The sequence below is a fragment of the Glycine soja genome, chromosome 1 (genome assembly GCF_004193775.1).
Source record: "Glycine soja cultivar W05 chromosome 1, ASM419377v2, whole genome shotgun sequence".
NCBI classification, from domain to species: domain Eukaryota; kingdom Viridiplantae; phylum Streptophyta; class Magnoliopsida; order Fabales; family Fabaceae; genus Glycine; species Glycine soja.
This window is the reverse complement of record NC_041002.1, coordinates 51,161,457-51,186,969: the sequence shown is the minus strand read 5'-3', so window position 1 is coordinate 51,186,969 and position 25,513 is coordinate 51,161,457. Positions and strand designations below refer to the sequence as shown.

At 32.9% G+C, this 25,513-nt stretch overlaps 3 protein-coding genes across 4 annotated transcripts; all 3 read right to left on the bottom strand.

The window, feature by feature from the left end:
• On the bottom strand, positions 1 to 4,139 carry LOC114420073 (zinc finger CCCH domain-containing protein 44-like). Of its 2 annotated transcripts, XM_028385935.1 has the most exons (8): positions 3,678 to 4,139; positions 3,411 to 3,490; positions 2,486 to 2,673; positions 2,198 to 2,321; positions 1,075 to 2,073; positions 857 to 999; positions 675 to 735; positions 1 to 541 (listed from the first exon to the last, which is right to left on the bottom strand). In XM_028385935.1, exons 1-8 carry the CDS (start codon positions 3,965 to 3,967, stop codon positions 537 to 539), a joined length of 1,890 nt encoding a protein of 629 aa, XP_028241736.1. In that variant the 5' UTR covers positions 3,968 to 4,139; the 3' UTR covers positions 1 to 536. The 2 variants fall into 2 exon arrangements, with proteins under 2 accessions (XP_028241736.1, XP_028241730.1); XM_028385929.1 differs by having other exon boundaries at positions 857 to 2,073; positions 3,678 to 4,138.
• Positions 4,140 to 8,131: 3,992 nt separating this feature from the next.
• LOC114420063 (zinc finger CCCH domain-containing protein 44-like) lies at positions 8,132 to 14,876 on the bottom strand. Its single transcript, XM_028385918.1, has 10 exons — positions 14,223 to 14,876; positions 13,924 to 14,003; positions 13,367 to 13,554; positions 12,331 to 13,225; positions 12,109 to 12,236; positions 11,939 to 11,998; positions 11,809 to 11,859; positions 11,293 to 11,363; positions 10,569 to 10,723; positions 8,132 to 10,471 (listed from the first exon to the last, which is right to left on the bottom strand). Exons 1-10 carry the CDS (start codon positions 14,504 to 14,506, stop codon positions 8,277 to 8,279), a joined length of 4,107 nt encoding a protein of 1,368 aa, XP_028241719.1. The 5' UTR covers positions 14,507 to 14,876; the 3' UTR covers positions 8,132 to 8,276.
• A 3,647-nt stretch (positions 14,877 to 18,523) lies between these two features.
• On the bottom strand, positions 18,524 to 20,376 carry LOC114394219 (vinorine synthase-like). The gene is made up of 4 exons (XM_028355917.1): positions 20,220 to 20,376; positions 19,917 to 20,077; positions 19,575 to 19,819; positions 18,524 to 18,563 (listed from the first exon to the last, which is right to left on the bottom strand). The coding sequence occupies exons 1-4, from the start codon at positions 20,374 to 20,376 to the stop codon at positions 18,524 to 18,526; spliced, it is 603 nt and encodes a 200-aa protein (XP_028211718.1).
• Between the last annotated feature and the right edge of the window lie 5,137 nt (positions 20,377 to 25,513).

Sequence of the window (25,513 nt, the reverse complement as noted above, 5' to 3'; positions counted from 1 at the left end):
TTTCAAAATATAAAAGAAATGACACCGTTTAAACAAATTATAGTAATCACAATGAATGTCAATTCCCTCCTTCATAATTCGGAATTGGCCTACTAATACTTACAACGTTGGAGCCAGCTTAATCTATCACAAGCAACTTGATTCCGAGTTTCCTGACCCTACTCGTGCAACTACCGGTGGGATGTTGGTACTATATTGCACAATTCAATCTAAAGATCTCGAAGAACAGATATACATCCTGTAAATTATTAATTTCTTCGAAATTTTGAAGGAAAGACGAATACGGATCTGTCAAACAATAAAACCTAAGAAAGTTCTTCACATTTAAAATTCAATGAGATTACATAGAATAGACAAGACTACGAAGAACCCTAACGCTCTTTCTTTTCTTCATCAACAAGCAAACAATGAAGGCGAGAGGTTACTGTTTGCAAAGAATGCTGTTATAAACAGGATAATATCTATCCAAATTAAGTTTGTCTAAGATATGTGTCGCCTAAAGATAAGAAAAATGGCCTTCAACATAATCTGTCATGTCAACCTGCAAATGCACAAGAACCATTTTAGCAAAATATTCAAATTCGGTGACTTATGAAAGCTAGCAAAATATCCAAATTATACGAAATATGATAACAACTTGCTAAAATAGCTAAGAAAGTGGAGAAGCAACTTACAATTAGGTGGATCCCAGGAATATTGAATAATTGGATTCCAGCTTATCCTAGAGAAAGTAGACTGCACAAAATTAGAAGGTTAGAGTCTACTTTCCGGTCAACAAAAAGTAATCCTTTTAAACTAAATATAAAAAGAAAAAAATTATGAGACTAGTGAAGGGTTTTCTTAGCCTGATACACACCTCAACTTCTGAACTCTTTGTTGAATGCTCCCCGGATATTTTTTGAGGATGATATACATCTGCTTGCTTAAACGGTTCATCTGGTGTTGTGGTTTGAGATGGTAAGTATAAATCACCTGAGGAGCTTAGTGCATCACCCTTACCTGCATCAAGCATTGGGCTAAGCGCATCTGCAAAACTAAGACAATCAGTTATAGAACCGTCAGTCAACTCCTCACCACATTTCATGATTGAAGTGGGAGATTCCAGGCCCCCAAGTGACTCCATTGCCTCCACTTCAGCCAACAGATCTGAAACTGACTCATCCAAATCATTTGGTTCACCAAAGATTGATAGCCATGTAGATATGTTACATACTGGATTAGTTACATCAGGGCATCTCCAGTTCTGACCAGAAGATAGCCCTGAATTCTCCTCACTGTCTGATTGTTTCTGACAACTTTGCCCACTATTACTTTGACCCTCAGAAACTCTGTTCAAGACAGAATTTCCATTATCTTCAGACATTACTTCAATCTTATGAACTTCTGTTAACTTATCAGAAGGATTCTCGTTCAGTTTCTCAGAAAATGCAGTTGAAGGCAGTGAAGTGTATACATGGGGGATGTCATGACAAGAAATTTCACATTTGGGTGACTCCTCCATCCTTTCAGAATTTCCACTTTGCCCCTCATTGTTATTCCCATCTGCTTGTATAGTCAAACCTGGAGACTGAGAGTTCCAACCATTGCTCCTTACAGATTCATCTTTACCATTAGATTGTGTATAAGTATCAGCCACTTTTTGCTCCTCACACTGCTCAACAATTTGATGGTTTGCAGAATTTCCATTCCTTGTCGCATTGTTCTCATTCTCACCACCATCCTGACTATTTTCTTTATTTTCCAATGTACTATTGGTTCCCAAAGACAGCTGTTGGCTGTTGTTTGGCAATGACACATTTTTTGAACACTTCCCATTCAGCACATCAGTTAAGAATATAGAGTTATTTTGTGTCTCGTCTACCCTCCATATTCTGAGATCTGAAGGAAAATATCCACAAGCATTCCACTTATACAGCTGCAATAAAGAGAAAGGTCCTTGAACCTTCCCAGTTGGATCCTGATAATGCCACGGTTTATCATTCGCAAAATTGTTGATTGGCAGCTCCATCTTTGGAGAAAGGAGTAATGATGAAACATCCACCGCAACACCAGATGCTTCTAATCTTGCAACTCCTGCATTGTGCTATCATTAATTACTGTTTCATTAGGGTAAATTTAGTTCTTTATTATACATATATTCACAGTTGGCTCACAGGTCATGAGCAAGTTTGAACCTCAAAACTTATGGAAGCAGTACCTTTGCACGGATTTTTAGCTTGAAGGATCTCATCAAATGTCAAAGATAGCTTCTCTTTCAAATACATCCAGTACACCTTGAAAAGATACTCCCAGCTGCTCTTGTCATCAAAATCCACCTCACACTATAAAAGTAGCACAAGGAAAGAGAAACAATAAGGCCATCATGTATCATTAAGTAAAGTGCTCACCCATTCCTCTTTTTGTTACACATGGTAACAGAAGAGGGGGGGAGGGGGGTAGTATCAGTGTATAACTGTACATGCATATATAAGAAAGTTGAACATACCTCCGCCTTATCACCCTGGGCACAATTCTCTATCAGCATTATAGTCCTCTTGCATATTCCACATAAACCTTTATTTTCTCTGATAGAGACAAAATCGGCATTTTTTGTGCATCTCTTGCACAAAGAATAGGTACAAGTATAGCACATATAATGCGATCCCTTCCCACAAGCGCTACATATATGCCAACCTAAGTAGTGCAAAAAAGGAAATGTTTATTAAACGAACGATAAGCCATTTAATACATACTAAAATATTAAAACCAATACAAATAAAGGGGATTGATTTCTCAAAAATGAGGAGTGAACGTGCACTGATTGGGAAATGTAATAATTGCAAAAATCTTTTAAAAGAGATAATAAGTGAATATCATTGAAGGACATTGAGTTGTTTCTCTATAAAGAACGGAAGAGACACATGCATAGGAAATCTATATAAAGAAATCCATGCAAGAGGAACCAATGTCACTTGTTCATGAATTTCCCCGTCCAAATTAGCATTCCCTCGACACAATTGTGTCATCAGTTAATCAACCCTATATTCAATTATGCTTTAATTTTCAAAATTTCAAATTCCAATTTCATTCACAGCATGATCAGATTGCATTTAGGCGATAATGAAACTTTCAGTTTCAAAATTTTGAATTAATTCAAATATCTCTTATCTCATACTAGGAAAACAAGCATAAGATTCTGTAACTTCAAATTTTAATTAGAACTCCTCAGTTTACATTAATCACTATTCACTAGGTACAGAAAACACAACATATGCAAGTATAATCAACCATACATATTATTCATCCAGTTTCACAAAACACTTAGAGCAAGCGAAATCCGATCCAAATGCATGTTAATAGGTTATTCCAGCAAAATAACACACATACACAGATACACGTAAAGAAAGAACACAGTTTAAAAAGCAACATACCGCAATTCCATTTGGCCTTCGAGCGAAAAAAGGCTTCGTCTCGCTTAATACACCAGGGATGATACGCTTTAGGGCATCCACTAAAAAAAGAAGAGAGAGAAAAGGAGTGTTAGATAGACAAGATAAACCCTCCAATGATTACAACTGAATAAACAAACCCTCAATTGCAGTATAAAACCCAGACTGAAGGAGAATATCAATTATCGCAAAATAATCGATGAATCAATCACAAACAGGTAGCGAAGAACGGTGATGACGACGACTCACCGGCGATCACAGAGAACAAGGCTTCCACCGTCGAAGCATATGAAGCAAACATCCTCTTCTTCCTTTTTCTGCCTCGACGGCGGAGTCATCCCTTTCGGAACGCGGCTTCCCTTGGCCGGACGGCCACGCTTCCGTTTCAAAACGGAAGCGCAACAACCGGCGTTTGCCTCAGCCATGGCAACGTGGCGAACCTCCGTGACATCACTGACATGCGACTTCTCGGAATCCTCAGCGCCAGCGCTCACAAGCTCTGGCGCGGGCTCCAGCTTGGGCTGAAGCTGCGGTTCCATAGAACAATAGAATCGAATAGAAGAGAATGAATTAAGAAAAAGAGAACATGAATTGGAGAGAGAGAAACCCTAACGGGAGGGAATTGGGATTTAGGCGTGGTCGGTCTGATGAAGTGAATGGGCACACGGAATTGGAATATGGACTGGGTGCAGATGTAAGGAGACTTGTTTGCTTGTTTGTTTCTTCCTTCTTTCCTTTTTTATTTTAGGAATAAATAAATAATTTTTTGCCTTTCAGGGCTATTTTATTTGGTTAATTAATTAATCCATTAAGATTGTGAATGAATGGACAAAAGCGACTCTTACGTCTGTCCGATTCTGCGTTCCTTGAACAGCACGTGGTTAGTTGTTACCGAGGAAACGCCACTCATTGTGGCTTGGACCTACTTCGCTTTATGTTCAACGCTTAAAACATGATCCAAATCCTATTCTTCTTTTCCCACATATACCAACATCATATTATATTTATCATAACAAGATTCAGATGATGAATTATAAATAGAATTCGTTTTATGGTTTTCCAAATTAAAATCAATTTTAAGGTAAGTTGTTTTTTTATTAAAAAAAATTGTGGAAATTATTATCATTTTATTTTAAAACTATATTTTAATTTTAAAATATAAATGTATTCACTAAATTGTCATAATCCATTTGTTAATTTATTTTATTTCAAGTAAGCATTTTGTGAATTTGATTTTTAAAACATTTGTTTTTATTAATCATCTTATTGGTATGAAGTATCATGACTTTGTGGATATTTTCGTCAAAAAATTTAATTGATTATTTTAATTGAGATTCTCTCATTTTTATCAAATCTTTTTTCATTCATAATACTCCACTTAAGACCTTGTCTAAGAGGCTCGAATTCAATATTACTTGGACCAATTGAACCAATCACTCGTTGATAAAATATTTATTTTTATTAAGACAACAAAAGAATAATTGGTAAGTAAATTTTTAATGTTGTTTTATAAACAATAATATATACTTAACCAAAGGAAATAAATTTTTATTATATAAATATTTCAATTAATGTATTATTTTTTATTTATATAATTTCTTTTTTACCTTTTGACTTTGAAAAAATTTAATTTTCAAATATTGAAATTCACTATCATTAAGTTTTCTATTTATTATTGTATATAACAATATTATTGATTTATTAAAAAGTCAAATAAAATGTCAAGAGACAAGAAAGATATAGTGAAAATCAATAAAAATTATCTTAATTAGAGTTAGAATTTAAAAATAGTTTAATGATTATATATTATCTTTTTTATAATAATAAATGTTAATGTGAGTTGGGTTCCAAAAATTCATTAGAATAGATTTTAAGACTTAAATAATATTTACAAAAGATACTTACATATTATTTATCAATCATCAACAAAATCCTCAAATAAATAGAACCTATATTCTTTTAGAATATATGTTTGTTTCTTACAAACTAAACTAACCTTTATTGATTCTATATCTCATCATTTATAAAAATTTTACACCATCAAATAATTATAAATCATTATTAATATGACTGTAATTATCTTAATAAAAAATAATAAATTTATAATACTTTATGATTAAACAATAATGAAAACTAATTAACATTGTGAATCCATCCATGGGCCTATTTGCTAGAAAAAATCCATTAACCTATTTTCTTGTAAAAATATTCTCAATGTCAATAGAAAACATAACATTTTTTATAAATTCACCATCTAAAATGTTTAATACTAGATAAAGTATTTTTTAAATAAGACTAATAATGTTTAAAATTCAACTAAAGAATATAAATAAAATAATAAAAAATAAAAAATAATGAAATGATAAGTACAATTTTAAGGGGAAAAAATCTTTACATTAACTATTATTCTTCCTGTTTTTCTAACATATCCAACATTACATACAATAATAAGAGTAATTAATGACTTAATTTTACAAAATTTAGATTAATAGTTATTACTAATTTTTCAAATTAATTAAAATTTCTCCCTTATTTATATTAATAGATTCATTCTTAATCAAAATAATAAATATTTATCGCTCATTTATTAAATAGATTTATTTGGTATAATATTTTCACTTTAAAAGAGTACTTTTAAAAAAAATCAAAATAATATTTAAACGCCATAATTATATTAATCAATTTTTCATTAACTGTAGTGTTGTGTTTTCCATAACATTAACATGTACGTTCTCCCCGTTTTCATTTTTAATTTATTTTCCTCCTTTTACAAAACGACATGTTGTTTTTGGGTATCCTTGTGGCATAACAGGATTGCATGGTCAAAAAAGTTGACTTTCTGGTTTGCTTCCATACAAACTTTTTGCTTCTGTTTGCGTTATTTTAATTTTTGTTTGTGTGGATTTTCGATAACAGGTAAGGGTTAATTCTTTCCCCCAATTTATGTAAAACAATAAAATAGAGTATAAGTTTAACTGTCAAAGATAATTTTAACTTTTCCTTGCAAGTAATGTTTTGCCCCCGCAAGTTAATAAAGTCGTTATTATAGAGTACAGTAATTTTTTCGATAAATTACCACGTCAGTTCATGATGTCTGCTGTCAGAAGTTCAAGCATTATTCAAGATGTTGCCCATAATTTACCTAAAAGACATGATGTCGTCCATCATAAATGTTTGGTTTGACTCGTAGTTTGTTCAGAGCCTCTTCTCTGTTGAAGTTTTTGGTGGACAAGAGGATGTGATTCACGTGTACCTATTTTTTTTTTTAATGATGCCTTTATAAATATCTAGCAGTTATTTTTAAATACTTAGAATCCAAATTTTGCATCAGCAATAAGAATTTTTTTACAAGGTAATAAAAGGATTGTTTTCAACTCGAAAAATAGAAACTCAATTATGTAATATGATTATTTTTCATCATTATGCAAGGAGTTTATAAGGCCGAATTGATTAATTATTTGGACAAAGATGTTTAGATAAATACGGCTTCCTTTACATGATACAAAAGGTTTTTATATACATACTCATACAAACGCACCAAAGCTATTCAAACATGTGTCACGTAAACTGATATTAATTAAAGATAAAATTATTAGGATAGCTCTTACATATTGCAAAACAGTTTAAAACAAAACAATTGACTACATGTCAATATCACAGCAGTGGAATTGGGATAAATATTTATTATATCATCTTGGAATGGATATTTTGTACTAAGTTTTCATATATACTCTAAATGGTAAATTTTGTCTCTATTCATTAGGAAGTGGAATTGTCATTTCCATTTATGTTTCCAATTGGATGGCACCACTCATGTCACACCAGTTACTTGCTATATTTTTATATACCCATTTTGTCTGATGCTTAAGTTTTTAGTTAAAAAAATGAAGAAATATAATTAATATTTTAGATTTCATAAAATTTGATATAATTTCCTAATATATTTCTTATCTTTTTATATTAAATAGATTCTATCTCATTTACATTTTTTATTTTCTCACTTTACAATAAATGATTAAAAATATAATAAAAATGATTTAATAATTCGTTAATATTACAAACTCACAATCAAAATGAAATGAAAAAAAATTGTCTAAACGTGAAACAAAATGGGACACGGAGAACATTATAATTCGCTGGTTAGGGAGGTTGGTGTGTGGGACGCTAGATGGACGCTCCTACACCGGCAGCATTTATTCTTAGAGTTCAAGTGTGAAAAATAATACTATCTATGCATTGTTTGATAAATATCAAGAGCGCTGTTATATACTCCAATTATAAGATTACTGTAACTAAAACATAAATGCATGATGATGAAAGTTATATTTCTCTAAACATTCTTTCTCCAATTATGCATTTGAACTTTTCTCATTAAAGTCTCGGTTACAAATTACTTTGACACAAGATTTTATTTGGTCCTGTTACTGGCAGTCTGGCATACAACATTTTGTTAGATGTTCTTTATAAAGTACACAATTATTTATGAATTTTTTGGTGTTTTAAATTCTATAGTATTAATATTTACATTTTTACATTAACGAAAGTTTTATGTAGGCGTGTTAAGGTTTGGGTTCCATAAACCTTATATCAGCTGGTTTTTAACTTATTTAGTATGTTTTTAGTTTAATTTATTTAGAGGGCATAATAAAAAATAAAAAAACATAGGCAAACAAATTGGTAATTAGCAATAAAAAAAACAGATAGATAAAAGAAGAGTAGTTTCATATAAAAAAAATTATGCCACTTGACTAATAGTGTCGGTTAAATTACAACAATTGGAAAGAGCCAACTTCAGATATGTTAAGGATTACAAAAAACAAGTGTGACCAGTGCTAATGGAATCTAAAATCATGGGTGCCAGTAATCACAGGATGCTCCCTTCTTACAATACCCACTTTCATAAAATTTACAAACTCGCTGCCCTTTGGGCAGAGGCTTATATGATGCTCCATTTCCAACACCATATGACGGTTGCCTGTTATATGGAATTCTGCTTCTACTCAAACCTGATTCCCTACTATGACCTTGAAAACCCCGATCTCTGGACACAGAAAATCGATCACTGCCATATTTTGTTTGGCTATCCCCAAAGCCTGGAGTTACTGCAGAAGTGTATGAACTAGAACTCCTGTTTTCCTGCACCGCCGTCTGTCCTACTCCCCAACCCACATTTGCATTTCCTTGATCTATTCCACTCCATCCCAAGTGTGTATTCTCTAACCCAAGTCTCCAAGTGGTGTCTATAGCCAGGCCCAAGGTTCCAGGGGATGGAACAATGGGTGAATTTTCTGAGCCTGAATCCCATTGATTACCTGAAACACCGTTCTTTGTACCCACCTCAACTTTAGAACTTCTTGAAGGATGCTCCGCAGAAATTCTTTGATGATGATGGTGATGTACATCTGCTTGCCGTAATGGTTCCTCTGCTGCTGTCGGCTGAGATGGTAAGTTTAAATCACCAGTAGAGCTCAGTGCATCACCTTTACCCGCATCAAGCATTGGGCTAAGCTCTGCAACAAAACTGAGACAATCATTTTTAGAACCTTCAGTTAAATCCTCGCCACATTTCATGATTGAAGTGGGAGATTCCAAGCCACCAAGTGACTCCATTGCTTCCACTTCTGCCAACAGATCTGAAACGGATTCATCAAAATCATTGGGCTCACCAATGATTGCCTGCCATGTAGATGTATTACATGCTGGAGGGGAAGGAGGATTATGCAAATCAAATCCCAGCTTATGTGGTGATGTTTTTGTAGCTGAAACATGAGCTGGTGTGGTAACTAAGCAATTGGAAGAACTATTTATATCAGGGTGTCTCCAGGTCTGTCCAGAAGATGTATTACAAGCTGGAGGGGAAGGAGGATTATGCAAATCAAATCCCAGCTTATGCGGTGATGATTTTGTATCAGAAACATGGGCTGATGTGTTAACCAAGCAATTGGAAGAACTATTTACGTTAGGGTGACTCCAGGTCTGTCCAGAAGATGTATTACATGCTGCCGGAGGGGAAGGAGGATTATGCAAATCAAATCCCAGCTTATGCGGTGATGTTTTTGTACCAGAAACATGAGCTGACATGGTAACCAAGCAATCGGAAGAACTATTTACATTAGGGTGTCTCCAGGTCTGTCCAGAAGATTTCCCTGAATTCTCTTCACTATCTGATTGCTTCTGATAACTATGCCCACTATTACTCTGCCCATCAGATGTCCTGATCGAGCCATTATTTCTATTTTCGGAATTTCCCACAATCCCATGGCCTTTCCTTAATTTATCAGAAGGATCCTCATTCAATTTCTCAGGAATGGCAGTTGGCAGTAGTGAAGGGTATACATGCAGTTGGCCATGCCCTCCATTGCTCCTAACAGGTTCGTCTTTGCCATCAGACTGGGTAGAGGTATTATCCACCTGTGGCTTTTGTTCCTTGCTCTGTTCTATAATTTGGCCATCTGCAGAAATTTCATTCTTTCCATTCTTCCCAGCATCCTGACTATTATCTTTATTATCCAATGTAACACTGACCCCTAAAGAGAGCAATTGGCTGTTGAATGGCAATGACACATTTTTGGAACACTTCCCACTTAGTGCATCGGTTAACAGTATAGAGTTATCTTGTTTCTCACCTACCCTCCATATTCGGAGATCTGGAGGGAAACATCCACTTGCATTCCACTTGTATAGCTGCAACATAGAAAAAGGTCCTTGAATCTTCCCAGTTGGATCCTGATAATGCCATGATCTATCATTCAAAAAATCATTCAGTGACTGCTGCATCCCAGTAAAGAGAAGCGGTGATGAAATGTCCGGTGCAACACTGGACACTTCTGATTTCACAACTGCATTAGTGCTATCATCAATAGCTGTATCATCACAGTTGATATTATTCTTCACTGTGCATGTATTCCCAACCGGTTCTCGGGTAGCAGGCAAGTCTTGTGTTTTACCTCCCATGTCGTTGGAGGCGCCATTTGAAATTCTTGGAAAAATAGAACCCCTCTCTTTTCTATCAAACCCAAGATATTTTGAAAATATATTGCTATCTGCATATACATAATTATAGTTACCATGAGACAAACATTGTTTGGACAACTGCCAAAAGAAACATGAAACAAGGTCTGTGGAGCAAACGAATGCTACCTTGCTTCCTTTCATCTGACTCTCCATCATCTTCATCAGACTCAAACATTGAATCCAAATTGGGGTCGGAGTGTACATCTGGAATTTCATGCTGCCTGCGTTGACGTTCCTCCGGAGAGTTTAGTAGCTGCAACTTCTCCACATATTCTTTAAGCGTGCAGTTTGGTCAAGGAACCTTGATCATGCCTTTGGTAGATGCGTATGCACGCGTGCACGCACATACACACACACATGCAGAGAAGCCAATCACCAACTAATGTGCACCTACCCATTTATTGCTTAACCCATCTTTGTTAAAATTTCAATCTAGTTTACAAATATTTTTAGCATGTCCAATTATTGTTAAAAGCAAAACAGTGCAGCATATCACATGACTGCATTTATAAATTAAGCACACACAAATTTAACAACACAGTAAAAAAAATGTAATTCCAGCAATAATATATACATGCACAAGACAAAGTAAGACAGAATATTTATAAATAAAACTAATTTTTAACATGTATGCCTCCATAGAACTCCCAGGATTTTAGCATCCATTCAGCATTTCAACTAAGAACCCTAATGGCTTAGTACACTAAACTACTGTGTATTCATAAGCATAAATTTCACCTATGGATGATGAATAGTTGCAGAATCAAACTAAGCATTATTCAGTACCCGCAGTTTAGTGTATCAGGAGGAATGAACACCGAAGAATAAAGTAGTAAATGGTAAAGGATATTCTTTTCTATGCCCCTTTTCACTTGCTCTATCACGAAGATGATTAAGCCGTAATATCTCAGCTTCCAGCAACTATATCAAATAAAGAGCATAATGTTTAAAATCAAGGCCAACAATATGGCTAGTCATGTTTTTAAAGGTACAATATTAAAGGATGACAATATATATATTTTTTTGATCAGCAATGACAATATATATATATATATTACTCTGATAATAAAAGAGGGGGAAATTTTATGCCTCTAAAGTAAGAGCATTGCTATTTCAACCCGAAAGTTCCACTAAATTCACGTATTGAATCCATCAGGCAATTGTTAAGTGGCAGATAATAATCATTCCATTCAAAAATATTTAGATTAATGGCTGTAGTCAAGTGACATAATATGGCACCCTAATAATTTTCTGTATAGATTTTTCATTATGCTTTGAATTCTTACAATAGACATGAGCATTGACAATAGAACATATTTTCATTGTTAATGCTCTAATTGCTTGAAGTTAAAAAGAAGGAACTTACATCATTAACTCTAATTGCTTGAAGTGTCACTGCTTTGTTTAGAATCTCTCCCTACAGCCAACAAAAAAAGTCATCTTAAACACACGAAATACAACACACTTTATGAAATTGACATAATATGCACACTAACCACAGTCAATCTCTTTGAGAGCCCATATTTTATACTCTGACGCAACCGCTTGCATTCATCCTGGATATTAAATAAATATATTAACCATCAGCAAACTCACATAAGAAACTTAAACTTCTACACATTCTAGAGATTTTACTAAAGGTAATATGATTAAAATATCTATTCACCTCAGAGAACTCCTGATTAGAAATTTCAGCAATGGATATGACCTCCTTCCTGTTTAAGTTTAAAATTTCAAGCTTAATATCTGTTGTTCTTGTGCCAATTTTGTAAGGTTCGGCAACCTTGCTTGTACCTGCACAAATAGTTACCAAAACCAATTTCAAGTCATGTGCAATTTATAATAAGTGTAATTTAATGTGTATTGGATGGTGTAAAAGTTCATTTACCTACAACTTGGACAAGTCTATACATATCTTGTTTTTGATCATTGCTAGATATTCTTATCCGCACAAATGAACCAACAACCTTCTCATGAATCTTTTCAGTATCTTCAGTTAGATTCTCCATCAGACTTCGCCGCATGTAGATCAAGTTAATGTTGTGAACATCTATAGCAGCATATGCATCTGGATTATGTGTCTTACATCTCTTGTCATCAACCAACATCAACTGTTTATTGTAATTGTCAATGGCCTCCCCTTCACTAGCAACAGCATTAATAATTCCCGCTCCAAAAGTATTTTCTGCAGGGCCATTGTCTTTTAAAAGAAAGTGGGGCTCAAGGAGCTTTAGCATTTCAATGTGGCCAACACGTGTTTTTCCAAACAAATTTAAAAGTCTAGAGTCACAAACAATTTGTGACTTCTGTTGAGGATCACGGAGATTATTTTTATTTGCATACTCCAGCAAGAGAGTCTGGACATCAAATTGAGACAGGAGAGATGTATCACCATTTTTCATATGTGCAACAAACTCTAGAAGCTCCTTTGATGCCCATTTTGTGCATTCAGGCAAAGACACACCACTGTCACCACCAGAAGTTATCCTATCCAAGCAATCACCCTTATCAAGAAGCTTTGGCTGTCTCTTGGGCTTCTTGTTCTTCAAATTATTTGATTCTATGTCTATACAGGAGTTCTCTGAGCCAGAACCTTTGTCATCTCTAAGATGATAAAGTTCATGGGGACTTTGAATCTTATAACTCATAGGAGCAGCACCTTTCCATGGATTTTTAGCTTGAAGGAGCTCATCAAATGTTAAAGATAGCTTCCCTTTCAAATACATCCAATACACCTTGAAAAGATACTCCCAGCTGCTTTTGTCATCAAAATCCACTTCACACTGTCAGAGTCACAAGGAAAACAGAGATAAAAAATTAGGCCATCAAGCAATCATGCATCATTAACTCAACACAAGTAATCTAGCATAGATAACAGTACTAGTGTACCAGCTATCCAGTATAGATAAGAAAGTTTAAAATACCTTTTCCTTATTTCCCTGGGCTATGTTCTCAATCATCATTATAGTCCTCATGCATATTCCGCACAAACCTTTATTCTCTCTGACACAAACAAAATCAGCATCTTTTGTGCATCCCTTACACAAAGAGTACGGGCAAGTATAGCACATATAATGTGACGACTTCTGACAAACGCTACATATATGCCAACCTGAGTAGCGCAATAAACAAAATGGTTAATAACGGAAAACTTCCTAATTTTAATGCAAACTAAATATTAAAATCCAAAACATATAGAGGCTATTAACTTCTCAAAAACAAGGAGTAAGTAAGTGTGCCCTAATTGCCAAATGTAATAAATACGACACTCAACTAACGAGATAATAGATTAATAGCATTGGAGAATATTGAGCTGATTCTGTGTAATCTATAACAGTTATCCAATTCCAAACCTTTCAAGCAAAAAACGCAAAAAGAATGACACGTGCATAAGAAATCAAACCATATTCCAGAAAACACGCAGGGTTAGTAATCCAATTGCATGCCAATAAACCAAAACAATTAATAAAGCACAACATACCGCAATTCCACTTGGCCTTTGATCGAAAAAACTCTTCGTCTCGCTTAATACACGCGAGATGATACGCTTTTGGACATCCCCTAAAAACGGAAACAAAAAGAGATAGAATTTAATCAATTTCAATTAATTATTAATAAACAATACTAAAATTGACACGAGGGATTAGAATTGAATAACGCAAAGCATAAGCACAAGTGACCTTAATTAATTGCAAGCTAAAAAAGGCAAGTGGAGGTAGAAAGAAGTTGATCAATCAATTTTATCATACAAACACGAAATCAATCGCAATGATGACTCACCGGCGATCACAGAGAACGAGGCTGCCACCGTCGAAGCAAATAAAACAAACGTCCTCCTCGTCCTGCTGTTGCCTCACAGGAGGCGCCACTTTCGGCGCTCCCTTGGCCGGCCGACCGCGCTTCCGTTTAAAAACGGCACCACCGTCCACGACGGTCACCTGCAAATTCGCTGCGCAACTGTTTCCCGCTCTCTCCGCCACGGGAACTCCGACCAGCCGCGACTGCTCCAAATCCCTAGCGCCGACCGCGGCGGTCTCCGGCTGCGGTTGAAGCGGTTGCTCCATAGCGAGAACAAATCGAATCGAAGGAAGAGAAGAGAAGAGAATCAATGATTGCGGAACATGAGGTGGGAGAAAGAAAACCCTAATAAGTCTAACATGGAGTGCAGAGCGCAGGGAGATGAAATAAGGCACTGTTTGTTTTGTTGGTAAATTCGTGTCAAAAAGCGGAGAGATCCCGATTGCTAGAGAGAGAGTGCGTGGAACTCTGACCTCTCAGTAAGAAGAAGGTAGACGACATGCTCGTTTTGGATTGGTTGAATGTGCCCAACTCTTACTAATTTTTCTCTCTCTCTCTCTCTCTCTCAATCTTTTTACTGGCATATTTTTTGTTTTTTGCTTTTTCTCCATGTTTTCAATTTTTCATCTCCCCACTTGAGATGAGAATTCAAAGTTCTGATGAATCGTCAAAACGCGACTCCTTTTGAGTACGCGATTCTGTTTCTGTGTTTCTCGAGCACCACGTGCTTAGTGTGAGGCCAGCCAATGTGGGAGCCACTTGCATTTTTTCTTCAACGCTATAAACACGCCCTAAATATTTTAACCTCATACATATTCCTTGATTTTAATTTCGCTAAAATATGATTTTCTTCATCAAATGCATAGAAATATTTGGATCTTTTTCCAGTCAAATTTTTTAATATGTTTCCTTTTCATAAAATTAAAATTTATTTTTTTTGTCTAAATTTGGATTAAGATAAATTTAAACCTAATGATAAGTGACTTAGATATTTTAACCTTATATCAGATCTAAAAATAATGAAAAAAATACTAATATTTTTATATTTATGAGGATAAAAAAATATTTTAGTGTTATAATTATTAGTTTTGAGAAGTACTTTCTGCTAGGGTTTAAAAAGGGAAAGTTAGGCTTGTTTTTATTCTTGAGGCAGAAAGGGGGATGTTGGGTGAAAAAGAAGGCAGGCTTACTTGTTCCGCTTTGGCACTGGCTTTCCCATTTATCTACGTTCTTTGGTTTAATTCTTGAAGTGGTAATTTTCTGACATTAAAAAACAGATTTTCACAACACTATGGCAGCTACTAGAAGTAGAACTAGAGAATTGACATCCATTATCCATCCCTGTTTGCATTAGAATATTGTGAGGTGAATTGCACACGAAAGTTATAAATAACTAAAAAAATGGATTATTCGTAATCGTGATTAAGGTTTTACTCACTCTCATGTTAGCCGCGATAATTACGTCACTGTTGTGATACCTGTCATTAGTCAAGAAGTTCCGGCATTATTTATGTGAAGATGGTATCCTAATAAATGCTTGGTTTGGCCCATGGGTCGCAAGGATTGCCATTGAATTTGTTTCAAAATAATAGCCCCCCTCCTATGTTTATATAGATTGTTTTTTTCAATCTCAATTGATTTGACAAATGTGAACGGAAATTTCTTTACAATTGAAAAATAATAATATTTTAATTTTTTTTAATTATTTCTCATTTTAATAGGCTACAGTATATCTTAAATATATTTTTCAAAGAAATTCCAATTTATTTGGTTAAAGTACATTTTTTAAAAATGAATATACATTACAAAATTCCACATACTAACATATACTTACTTCTTCTTTTTTACAGTGATTGAACTTTTTTTTCTTCTTTGGAAAAATTATATCTCAAAATATATCTCAAGTAGAAAATAATTTATAACGAAAATTCTACATTTCTGTTGGGCTATCATATTTTATTGTGTTAAAATTTATGTATTAAAATAATATCTCTTCTTAAATGTAAATTGATGTATATATTAATTTTAGTTTAATATGTTTTGTCATGTGTATATATAATTTTACTGTATCTTTGTTTGTTATGATAACATAATAAATTGATATATTATGTTTGTAAATGCATGTCTATCTATACATAGTTGACCAAATTATTTGTGATACATATTTGAAGATCATTTTATTTGATAAATGTATTTATGAAATATTAAAATGGTAACATTATTATGTCATGTGTTGAATTTATTTTTCTTATTTTGATCTATAATTATCTTTGCACATAGGGTATATATACTTCAATTCTAAAGATTATATATATATATATATATATATATATATATATATATATATATATATCAAAGGATGTGTGGTGAAGAGAAAAATAAGAGAAATGGTTAAATATATAAAAATATGTGTAGAAAGTAAAAATTATTTGAACATTTTTCTAATTGAAATTGAAAAAAAAAGTCATTCAAATCATGTTTCTTTTGACAAATTTTTTTTAGTTTGTTATCATTTTTTAAACATTTATATCCAAAATAAACAAATTATAAAAATATATGATGATGTTTGTTTTTCTGCTGGCATTTGATAGATAAGAATTCTAGGACAGTGAAAAATAATTAATTTGATATTTTTTATTTACTTTTTTAGAAGAAAAAATTAAGAATAGTATTATGGTGAAGTCATTATAAGAACACGATAGCTTATCCATATTAAAATTCAATTTTTTTGGTAACGAAACATTTATGTTTTATTGATTTACATAAACTTTTCTTAAGAAGAAAAGTCATCTTAAACACCTTACAAAAGTTTAATAAAACTATTTTTTAACATTATTAACTATTGATTAAGTCATTTCTTCATAATTTGATATTCATGATCCAAATATAAAATTCAGCAAAAAAAAATTTATCCAAATACAAATCCAAATATCAATTTTAATATAAATTTATACCACTAAATACTATAAATATGACATAATCAAAGACAAAAGGAAATTATGTTCCTTTTTTCTTCTTTTCTTTCCAATAGACGCATAGCATGCAAACTTCAAATATCTCAATTACACACAAAAATGAGAGAGAAAAATAAGAGCAATACAAAACAAAAGGAAATTAATAAAAGGCAAGATTAATTTAAAAATTTATTTGAAAATGTAAATAAAAATAATACATGAAGACAAATAAAAAGTCTATAAAATGTAAGAAATTTTCTTACTTTGCCTATCCCATTTATTATTTATTTTATCTCCAACTCAAAGACTTTGTCAATACAACACTATACATATTTTTACCATCTTTGAATATTAGAAAATTATATATTCTCATAATTTTCGTTTCCTAAAGACACAAACATGATAAAAAACAATTAAAAACTTGTAATATGAATGAGATAAGGGAAAAATTATTAGATTTTTTCTTCTTTACCTATAAAATTATTTAAGAAAAAAACAATAAAGTAAACAAAAACAAAAAATAATATGGAAGAAGAAAACGTGAAGCATTCTCAAATCATTCCACAATTCCCACTCAAGTAACACCATCATATACTTCCAAATCTTGCCCAATTAAGCACTACCCATACTATCAATTAACAAAGAAAAATAGCACAGCATCCTTAGTCTCGTGATTGTCATCCAATAAGTCTCAACCCCAAAGTCATATTGGATTTTCCACTGCAAGTCTGCAAAATAAATTAAATTTATTTCAAATTTATTATAAAAAAAAGATAAAAAAGATGTAAGAGAGATAAGTATAACTTTTATTTACGAAAGATCTAAGAATTATAAAATATTTTGAATGATAAATATAATTAACACACACTAATGTAGTAGGAGATAAGTGTAATTAGTAATATGTAGATGCTATAAAGACAAAAGTATTAGAAAAATGCATCAAGATCCTTAAAAACTTTGACTACATTATACATTTGTCATAGTGTCCCATGAATTGTTCAGTTTTGCCTATATAGGAGTACGTGGGAGGGTTGGTTAATGAATAGAAAATTTGAAACTTTTTGTGTTTATATTGTTTTTCTCATTTTATCTTTTAACTAAGAACATAAATTTATTTATAAAGATAAGTATATGGGCATAAACGGAAAGTAAAAATGGAGACTAAGAAGTAGGTATAGATATAAAAAAATACATTTACCGAATAAAAAATACAATATGAATTATTATTCATTAATTGTTTTACTTTTTATTTATTTTTGTATGGCGGCGTGCGGTGGTGGTTCATAGTACAGGTTCCCAATATAGAATATGCATAATATGAATTTAATTCTAAAGCTTGACCTCATGCAAGTTGAACAGAAGTTTAAGCCTGTGATAAAAACCCATTTATTACATGAATATAGTTCTAATTGGCTAATTAATTCTATTCGATAAAATAATTTTTTACATAATTATTTGATAAATGAGTTTATTAAGTGAGGAAGTATCAAATTATACTAATATAATTTTCATAATTATTATATTATTTTTATAATATGATAGGATGAGATTTTTATTGATCTAACCGTTAAATTATATATATATTATTAAAATTATTTATGTTATATTTTGTCAAAATTGAACAATAACAAAAAAAATCAAATGATCTATATTTTAATATATTTTAAAATATTTATATTATATTGATTTTAATTTATATGAAAGATATATTAAACATTTTGGATCAATATGAAATTTTATATATGTGATTTATATAATAAAAGAAACTTTTTATCTAACGGTAAATTTTAAGAAAATATTATCAAGTTAAAAATTTTAAAATGATATAATAATTGTTAAAATTATACCAATATAATTTGATCCTAACCTATTTTTACTATATACATAATCTTTTATTTCACATTTGTATTGCATTAGACAAAATATTGTTTTCTGTATATATTTTAACTTGATGAAAAAAAAATTTAAAACATGGTAATAAGTTGACTTTCTTTAAAAATAAGATGGTGTTAAATAATGATTTTTTAAATCAGTTCTTCACTTTACTTGAAATACATTAATGCTACTTTTTGGCATGTTAAAATATACATATGTTTCCTTTTTTAATTACTTTCTTTTACTACAATTTTCTTGCATTATTGTTTTTTTAAAAAACTTTTTAGGGTAGCAAGTGAATGAGACCCCCCCCCCCCTATATTATGTTTAGTGCTTTTTTACTATGATATATTTTTCATGTGATTAATTTCGAGAACTCAAATAACTTATTAATGGAAATTTTAATGGAATTATTATGTTATTTGAGTTCTCCATCATGCTTATATGTGCTTCAATGCCACCACCTAACTTGATATCTATAAAAACGACCACATTTTTTACTTACCATGCTGGGGGACATGCCCAAATTGGCTTTCCCCAACCAAAATCAGCATCATACACTGGAAACCTGCACAAAGCAGTGAAGGTAAATGGCACAACTTCCCCCTTGATATTCTCGAATCTACGCAAATCTTCTCTAAGAGAGTCCAAGTACTCAGAGCCCTCTTGAAGTTTGAGAATATAATCACGGTCAATTTTCCTTATTTCTTCTCTCAGTTTCTCCACCAGCTCATAGCTATAGGCATTCCCCTTTATGATCAAGTGATGGAAACGCTTTAACAGCCCGATAGTAATTCCCAAAAGCAAGTGCTGGTAGTGGAAGGTCCATTCTCGAACGCAGGTTCACCGTGTGAGCCACCACGTAGAACCTAGATCTCTGATCAGATGCTGCAACTGCAACCTGAGTGGATGATATAAAGCGGGTCCATATGAAAGTTGTTAGAGCCTCAACTCGTGAAGGGGGTTTCTGCAGAGCCATCTTTTCTGCATATTTTGCTTTAAGGCCATCTATAACAGAAGCATCAAACACAAATATCTTCGGACACTGTGTTAGGTTTTGTGATGGTTTTGTTGGGATCATACCAGGGTATATCCCTCGGGGGAACTAAGGTTGAAGAAACGAAATGTGTATTGATTTCATTGTAATCACGTGCTTCTCCACGTGCAATAGCAGCCCAAGTTTGGATGAACATAAAATAGGACATAGCATCAGCTATCTTGTGGGACATGCATGCACCAATGGCTATTCCACCGCATTCAAAAACGTTGAGTTGAACACCAAGGGGTGTGTCAACGATCTCATCCATTCCAAAGGGTAAAAGCTTTGTAATCTCGTAGGGGACAGGACTATCCAGTATCCACAGCATCGTTGAGCTTGCACCTCACTTTGTCTTCCAAGTAGAGGGCCCCTTCGTCGTTGCACTCTATGAAAGCCTTGTCCACGAATCTTCCCGCAAGAGGGTAGTAATGTGTCAAGGCTTGAGAGAGTGTTTTCTTAAGGTGGTTGGAAGCATTTAAAGTGGTGTTTATGAATTGGTTTGAAACACCATTGGCAGCGAAGAAGTATACCATGGAGTTGTTGAGTTGGGGAGTAAGGTGGTCGAGCAAGGAGAGATTATAATGGTGAAGGTGATTGGGGGTGGGAGAGGAGGGTTTGATGAGTTCTTTAAAGATAACTTCAACTTCAACCTTCATTTTTTCTTCTTCTTATAGCTAGTGCTAGTAATTGACGAGGATTAATTGTCTAGTGTTAGATTTGCTCGTGGTTTGGTGAAATGATTCACATGCATTTATATACACACACCAAAATAGTATACGACACGTGAACACCAAACAAGTAGAAATAAAAAAATGATTTTAGAAACTTTCGAAGTCACCAAATATTTTTAAGTTAAAAACAAAATCCATAATCATAAGTTCATAACTCGTGATCCATTCGCACATCATTAAAGCTTCATACATTAGTTCATAATCCGTGTTCCTATCGGACTACAACAATATTATCTTAAAATATAGAGAATACACACTTGATTTAAACCAAAAAAATATTAATTCATAACTATGTATAAGTCAACCCCCAATAACCCATCCAGGGGTGTTCGGATTCACAGGTCAAAGATGTCTAAACCTATCAATATCAAACAACTAACGTAAAAGACAAGCACATAATTCATGATAATTAATGTCGTTTATTAATTTTTTTTTTATTTTTTTACAAGAGAAAATAATAAGTGCTTGAAATAAGACTTGTTAAATCAAACTAAGTAACTATTTATTGTTTTCTTTATTATCTTTATTTTTACTTACTCCAGAATTTTTCTATACTATTGAAGAAATTAAGCCCCTCTGTATATTTTCTCATCTTTATCATAATTTCAGTTTAAAAATCAAACACTTTTAGAATGAAGGCATAAGTGCAAGAGTCATGATAAACATTTTTAAGTATATAACCATTAGAGTTAACTTAATGGTGAGATTTGGATAATATACATAAAGTTCTAGATTTTAATCTTTTTAATATTACTGTAAAAAAAACTGTTGAAGTATATAATAGAAAAGAAGAGATGTAGGAATTCAATCAATCAACCTAATTTGATTCTAACAGACAATCATCAATTCTAATCACATGTTTATTGTCTATGTAAAGAGAAATTACTGCGTAAAGATGAATAAAATCTCATTGTGTTTTCATACTCAAAATCATGATGAAAACTAAATACGAAAGTGTACCTGAATTAGTCTAAATGGAGTGCTGAAAGGTTGATGATGATCAAGAATGATTTTATGATCTTTTAAATATAGAGAACTTTATTTTCTTCTCTGAATTTTATCTTCTGATGAGGATAAAGAGAAAAAGAGAGCAATGTACATTTTGTCACTTTTCTCTATAAATGGGGACCATAACCTGTCATCATTTATCCCAAATTTGATAATTACAATTTGACCCCTCATCAAATTATAATATCACTAATGTTATCTACACAATCAGTCTTTTATGACATGTATGTCCTTACAATTCTTATGAATGTGGTAGACTTTATGGGCTCAAAATTTGCCATTACATCTTTGAGTATATTTAAAAAAATTTGTTCATTGATTACATCTGCACATAGAACCAAATCAGTTTTCATTGTATTAATCACAACTAAACTCATCAATGATCACTAATGCTGACAGAATCAAATGACATAGACTCCATGAAATGTGTAGCATGAAAATTACGTGAAGATGGTCTGTACATGTCTATTTTGAACTGGTCATACTTTACCTCAATGAGATCATTTAATAACCTTAATGTACAAAGTGTAATAATTGAATAATAAAACACAGACACACACACACACATATATATAACCAAATATATTTAAAAGTCAATGTATGCATACATAAAATCTAACAGAGAACAAAAAATACATAAAAGTGACTAACTTTCACTAAACCAAAGATTCCTCGAACTGTAAAACACCCATGTGAGCAACATGCTCATGAAAGATCTTGGATGGAAGTCCCTTAGTAAGAGGATTTGCTATCATGGAGTTTGTCTCTAAGTGTTCTATGGAAATCTGTCCACTCTGTACCCTTTCCTTAACAACTAGGAACTTAATGTCAATATGCTTCAACTTGGTCGAACTCCTATTGTTGTTAAAATACAATACAACTGATTTGTTGTCACAATATAACTTAAGTGGTCTTTCAATTCCTTCCACAATTTGCAGTTCTGTGACAATTTCTCATCCATATTCCATGATTTGATGCCTCATAGCATGCCACAAATTTTGTCGCCATAGTGGATAAAGTAATAAGGGTTTGCTTGGCCATGGTCAAGGAATTTTATGCAAATTTATTTGATCCAGAAGACAAGTCTCCTAGGCAGGTTCAAGTTTGAGGGAGGTTGATTAAGTTTGATGGGGAGATGCTGAACGCATTCCTAAAGACCCCAGTAGTTTTGGAGCCAGGGAAGCATTACACCGCCTACACTAGGTTCTACGACACGTACCCAGACCCTCAGGAGCTTGCTTCCAAGCTCTGTATTCCAGGGCATGGTTTTGTTCTGAACGCTGAAAGAGCGCCCTAGAAGCTCCTGAGGAAGGATCTTACTACTCTGGCACAGACCTGGAGCGTCTTGTCCTATTCCAACCTCTCCCCCACCTCTCACACGTTCGATTTGAATATAGACAGGGCGAGGTTAGTTTACGAACTCGTCACGAGGATGTACATGGACGTGGGCTCGTTCATCTCAGACCAGATTTCTCAGATGGCCTAGTCCAACTCCTCTTGGCTTGGCTTCCCAACTCTTATCACCGCTTTATGCATCGCTAGGGGAGTTATTCCGGACTCATTGACCTTCGAGTCCCTTAGCCTTGTCATTAATTTGGCTTATATTAAAAAGAACAACTGGAACCCAGATGATCCCACGATCACATTTCCAGGGACTCGCAAGACCAGGGCTAGGGGACCTGACGCTTCTGCCCTTTCTTCTTCTGCTCCACCTGATCCAGCACCACTAGCTCCCGCATCAGCACCCTCGGGCCCCTCCGCTCAAAGCACAAACCTTCTTGTGCCAATGCTAGAGAGCCTCCACCATGGCTTATGCCTGGTGATGCAGAGTATTCATGACTTGGCTCAACATCGGCCCATAATCAACATGAAGGATTTCATGGCCCAGGTGGCCTGGCTAAGAGTCCATCTTTCTCCTTTGGGGGCAGGTGAGGCTCCTACAGCCCAGGAGTCGCAGCTAGAGTCAGAGGTGACACCCGAGGCCATACCAGAGGAGACACCAGAGGATACTCCTACTGCCACACCCACTGAGGACGTAGATTACTACATAAAGATGAATAAAACCCCATTATGTTCTCATATTCAAAATCATGATGAAAACTAAATGCGAAAGCATACCTAGATTAGTCATAATGGAGTGATGAAAGGTTGATGAATATCAATATTGGTTTTATGATCTTTCAAATGTAGAGAGCTGTCTGAATTTTCTATTCTGACGGATAAAGAAAGAAAGAAAGAAAAAAGGCAAAACTGTATGTTCTATCACTTCTCTCTATAAAATGAAATGGGAACATTTATCAATTACCCAAAATTTGATTATTATAATTTGACCCCTCATCATACTATCACTAATGTTATCTACACACTTCTTTCATGACATATATGCCCTTAACCATAATTTTATATTGATTAGACCACTTTTGACTAATAAATAATGATCCTAACTCATTCAATTATGTGATATATATATATATATATATATATATATATATATATATATATATATATATATATGACCCAAAATTACTAACAAGAGTAACACAAAAAAAATTTAAAAAGAAAGAAAAATGATAGATATAATTAATGATGTGATGAAAAATAAATATAAAGATAAAATTAAAAGAGGATTGCTATATGTTATACAACAAATTCCAATACAAATTTGCACGAATAGAAATTTTAACCAATCAAAAAATAGCATTGGGCAAATCAGCTAAGGGTTAGGCTTAATGGATAGGAAAGAGAAAACTAAATCACCAATCAAGTTCCATTACTAAATTCATATTGTAACATTTAATATTTCTCAAAATAAAAAAGTTAAATTATAATTTTGATATGTCTAAATTTTATAAATATGAAGATTTTGATTTCCTAGAAGTTTAATTGAAAGATTTGGTCTCCTAATTTTAAAAATTCTAAGGATGTGTTTGCTTTGCATTTTTTTTTCATTTCTTGTTTTCATTTTCTCAAAATTGTTTTCATTTTCAAAAGATTAGAATTCTGAAAACATGTTTGGTTTGACTTCTTGTTTTCTGTTTTAATGAAATATAAATACTGAAAATTTATGATATATTGCCTTTTTTTCTTTTTGTATTTTTAGATTTGTTTAAAATTACATTTATTGTTACCGCAATTTCATTTTATCCGAAATGAAATTTCTGTTCTCAATTGAAAACGAGATTTTATTGTTTTCATTTTCTAATTGTTTCCTATTTTTATTTTCACCGAAGATATATTTTCAGAAATCCAATCAAACACATTTTCTTCTCTTTTAAGTGAAAATGAAAACAAAAAACAACCAAACCAAATAACTCTAAGATTTTTGTTCATATTTTAGATTATTAACTAATAATAATTATGATTAATAGAATTAATAAATTAATTAAAAACTATTAATAAGTAACTGAAGGTGATAGTTACTAGCCTCGATAGTTAACGGAGTTAAAATGAATGACTAATTCCACCCAATTTAAAAAATACCAAAAATAAAATTCTCCATTGAAAAATAAAGAAATTAAGGCTAAGCTTAACGATAAAATGAAATAAATTAAATAAACGAGTCCAAACACATGTTATCTTAGCCATATATATATATGACAACGTGTACATTTTTTAAATGGAAAATGACAACGTGTACATAAGCAGGGCGTAACAGTTTATGAAAAG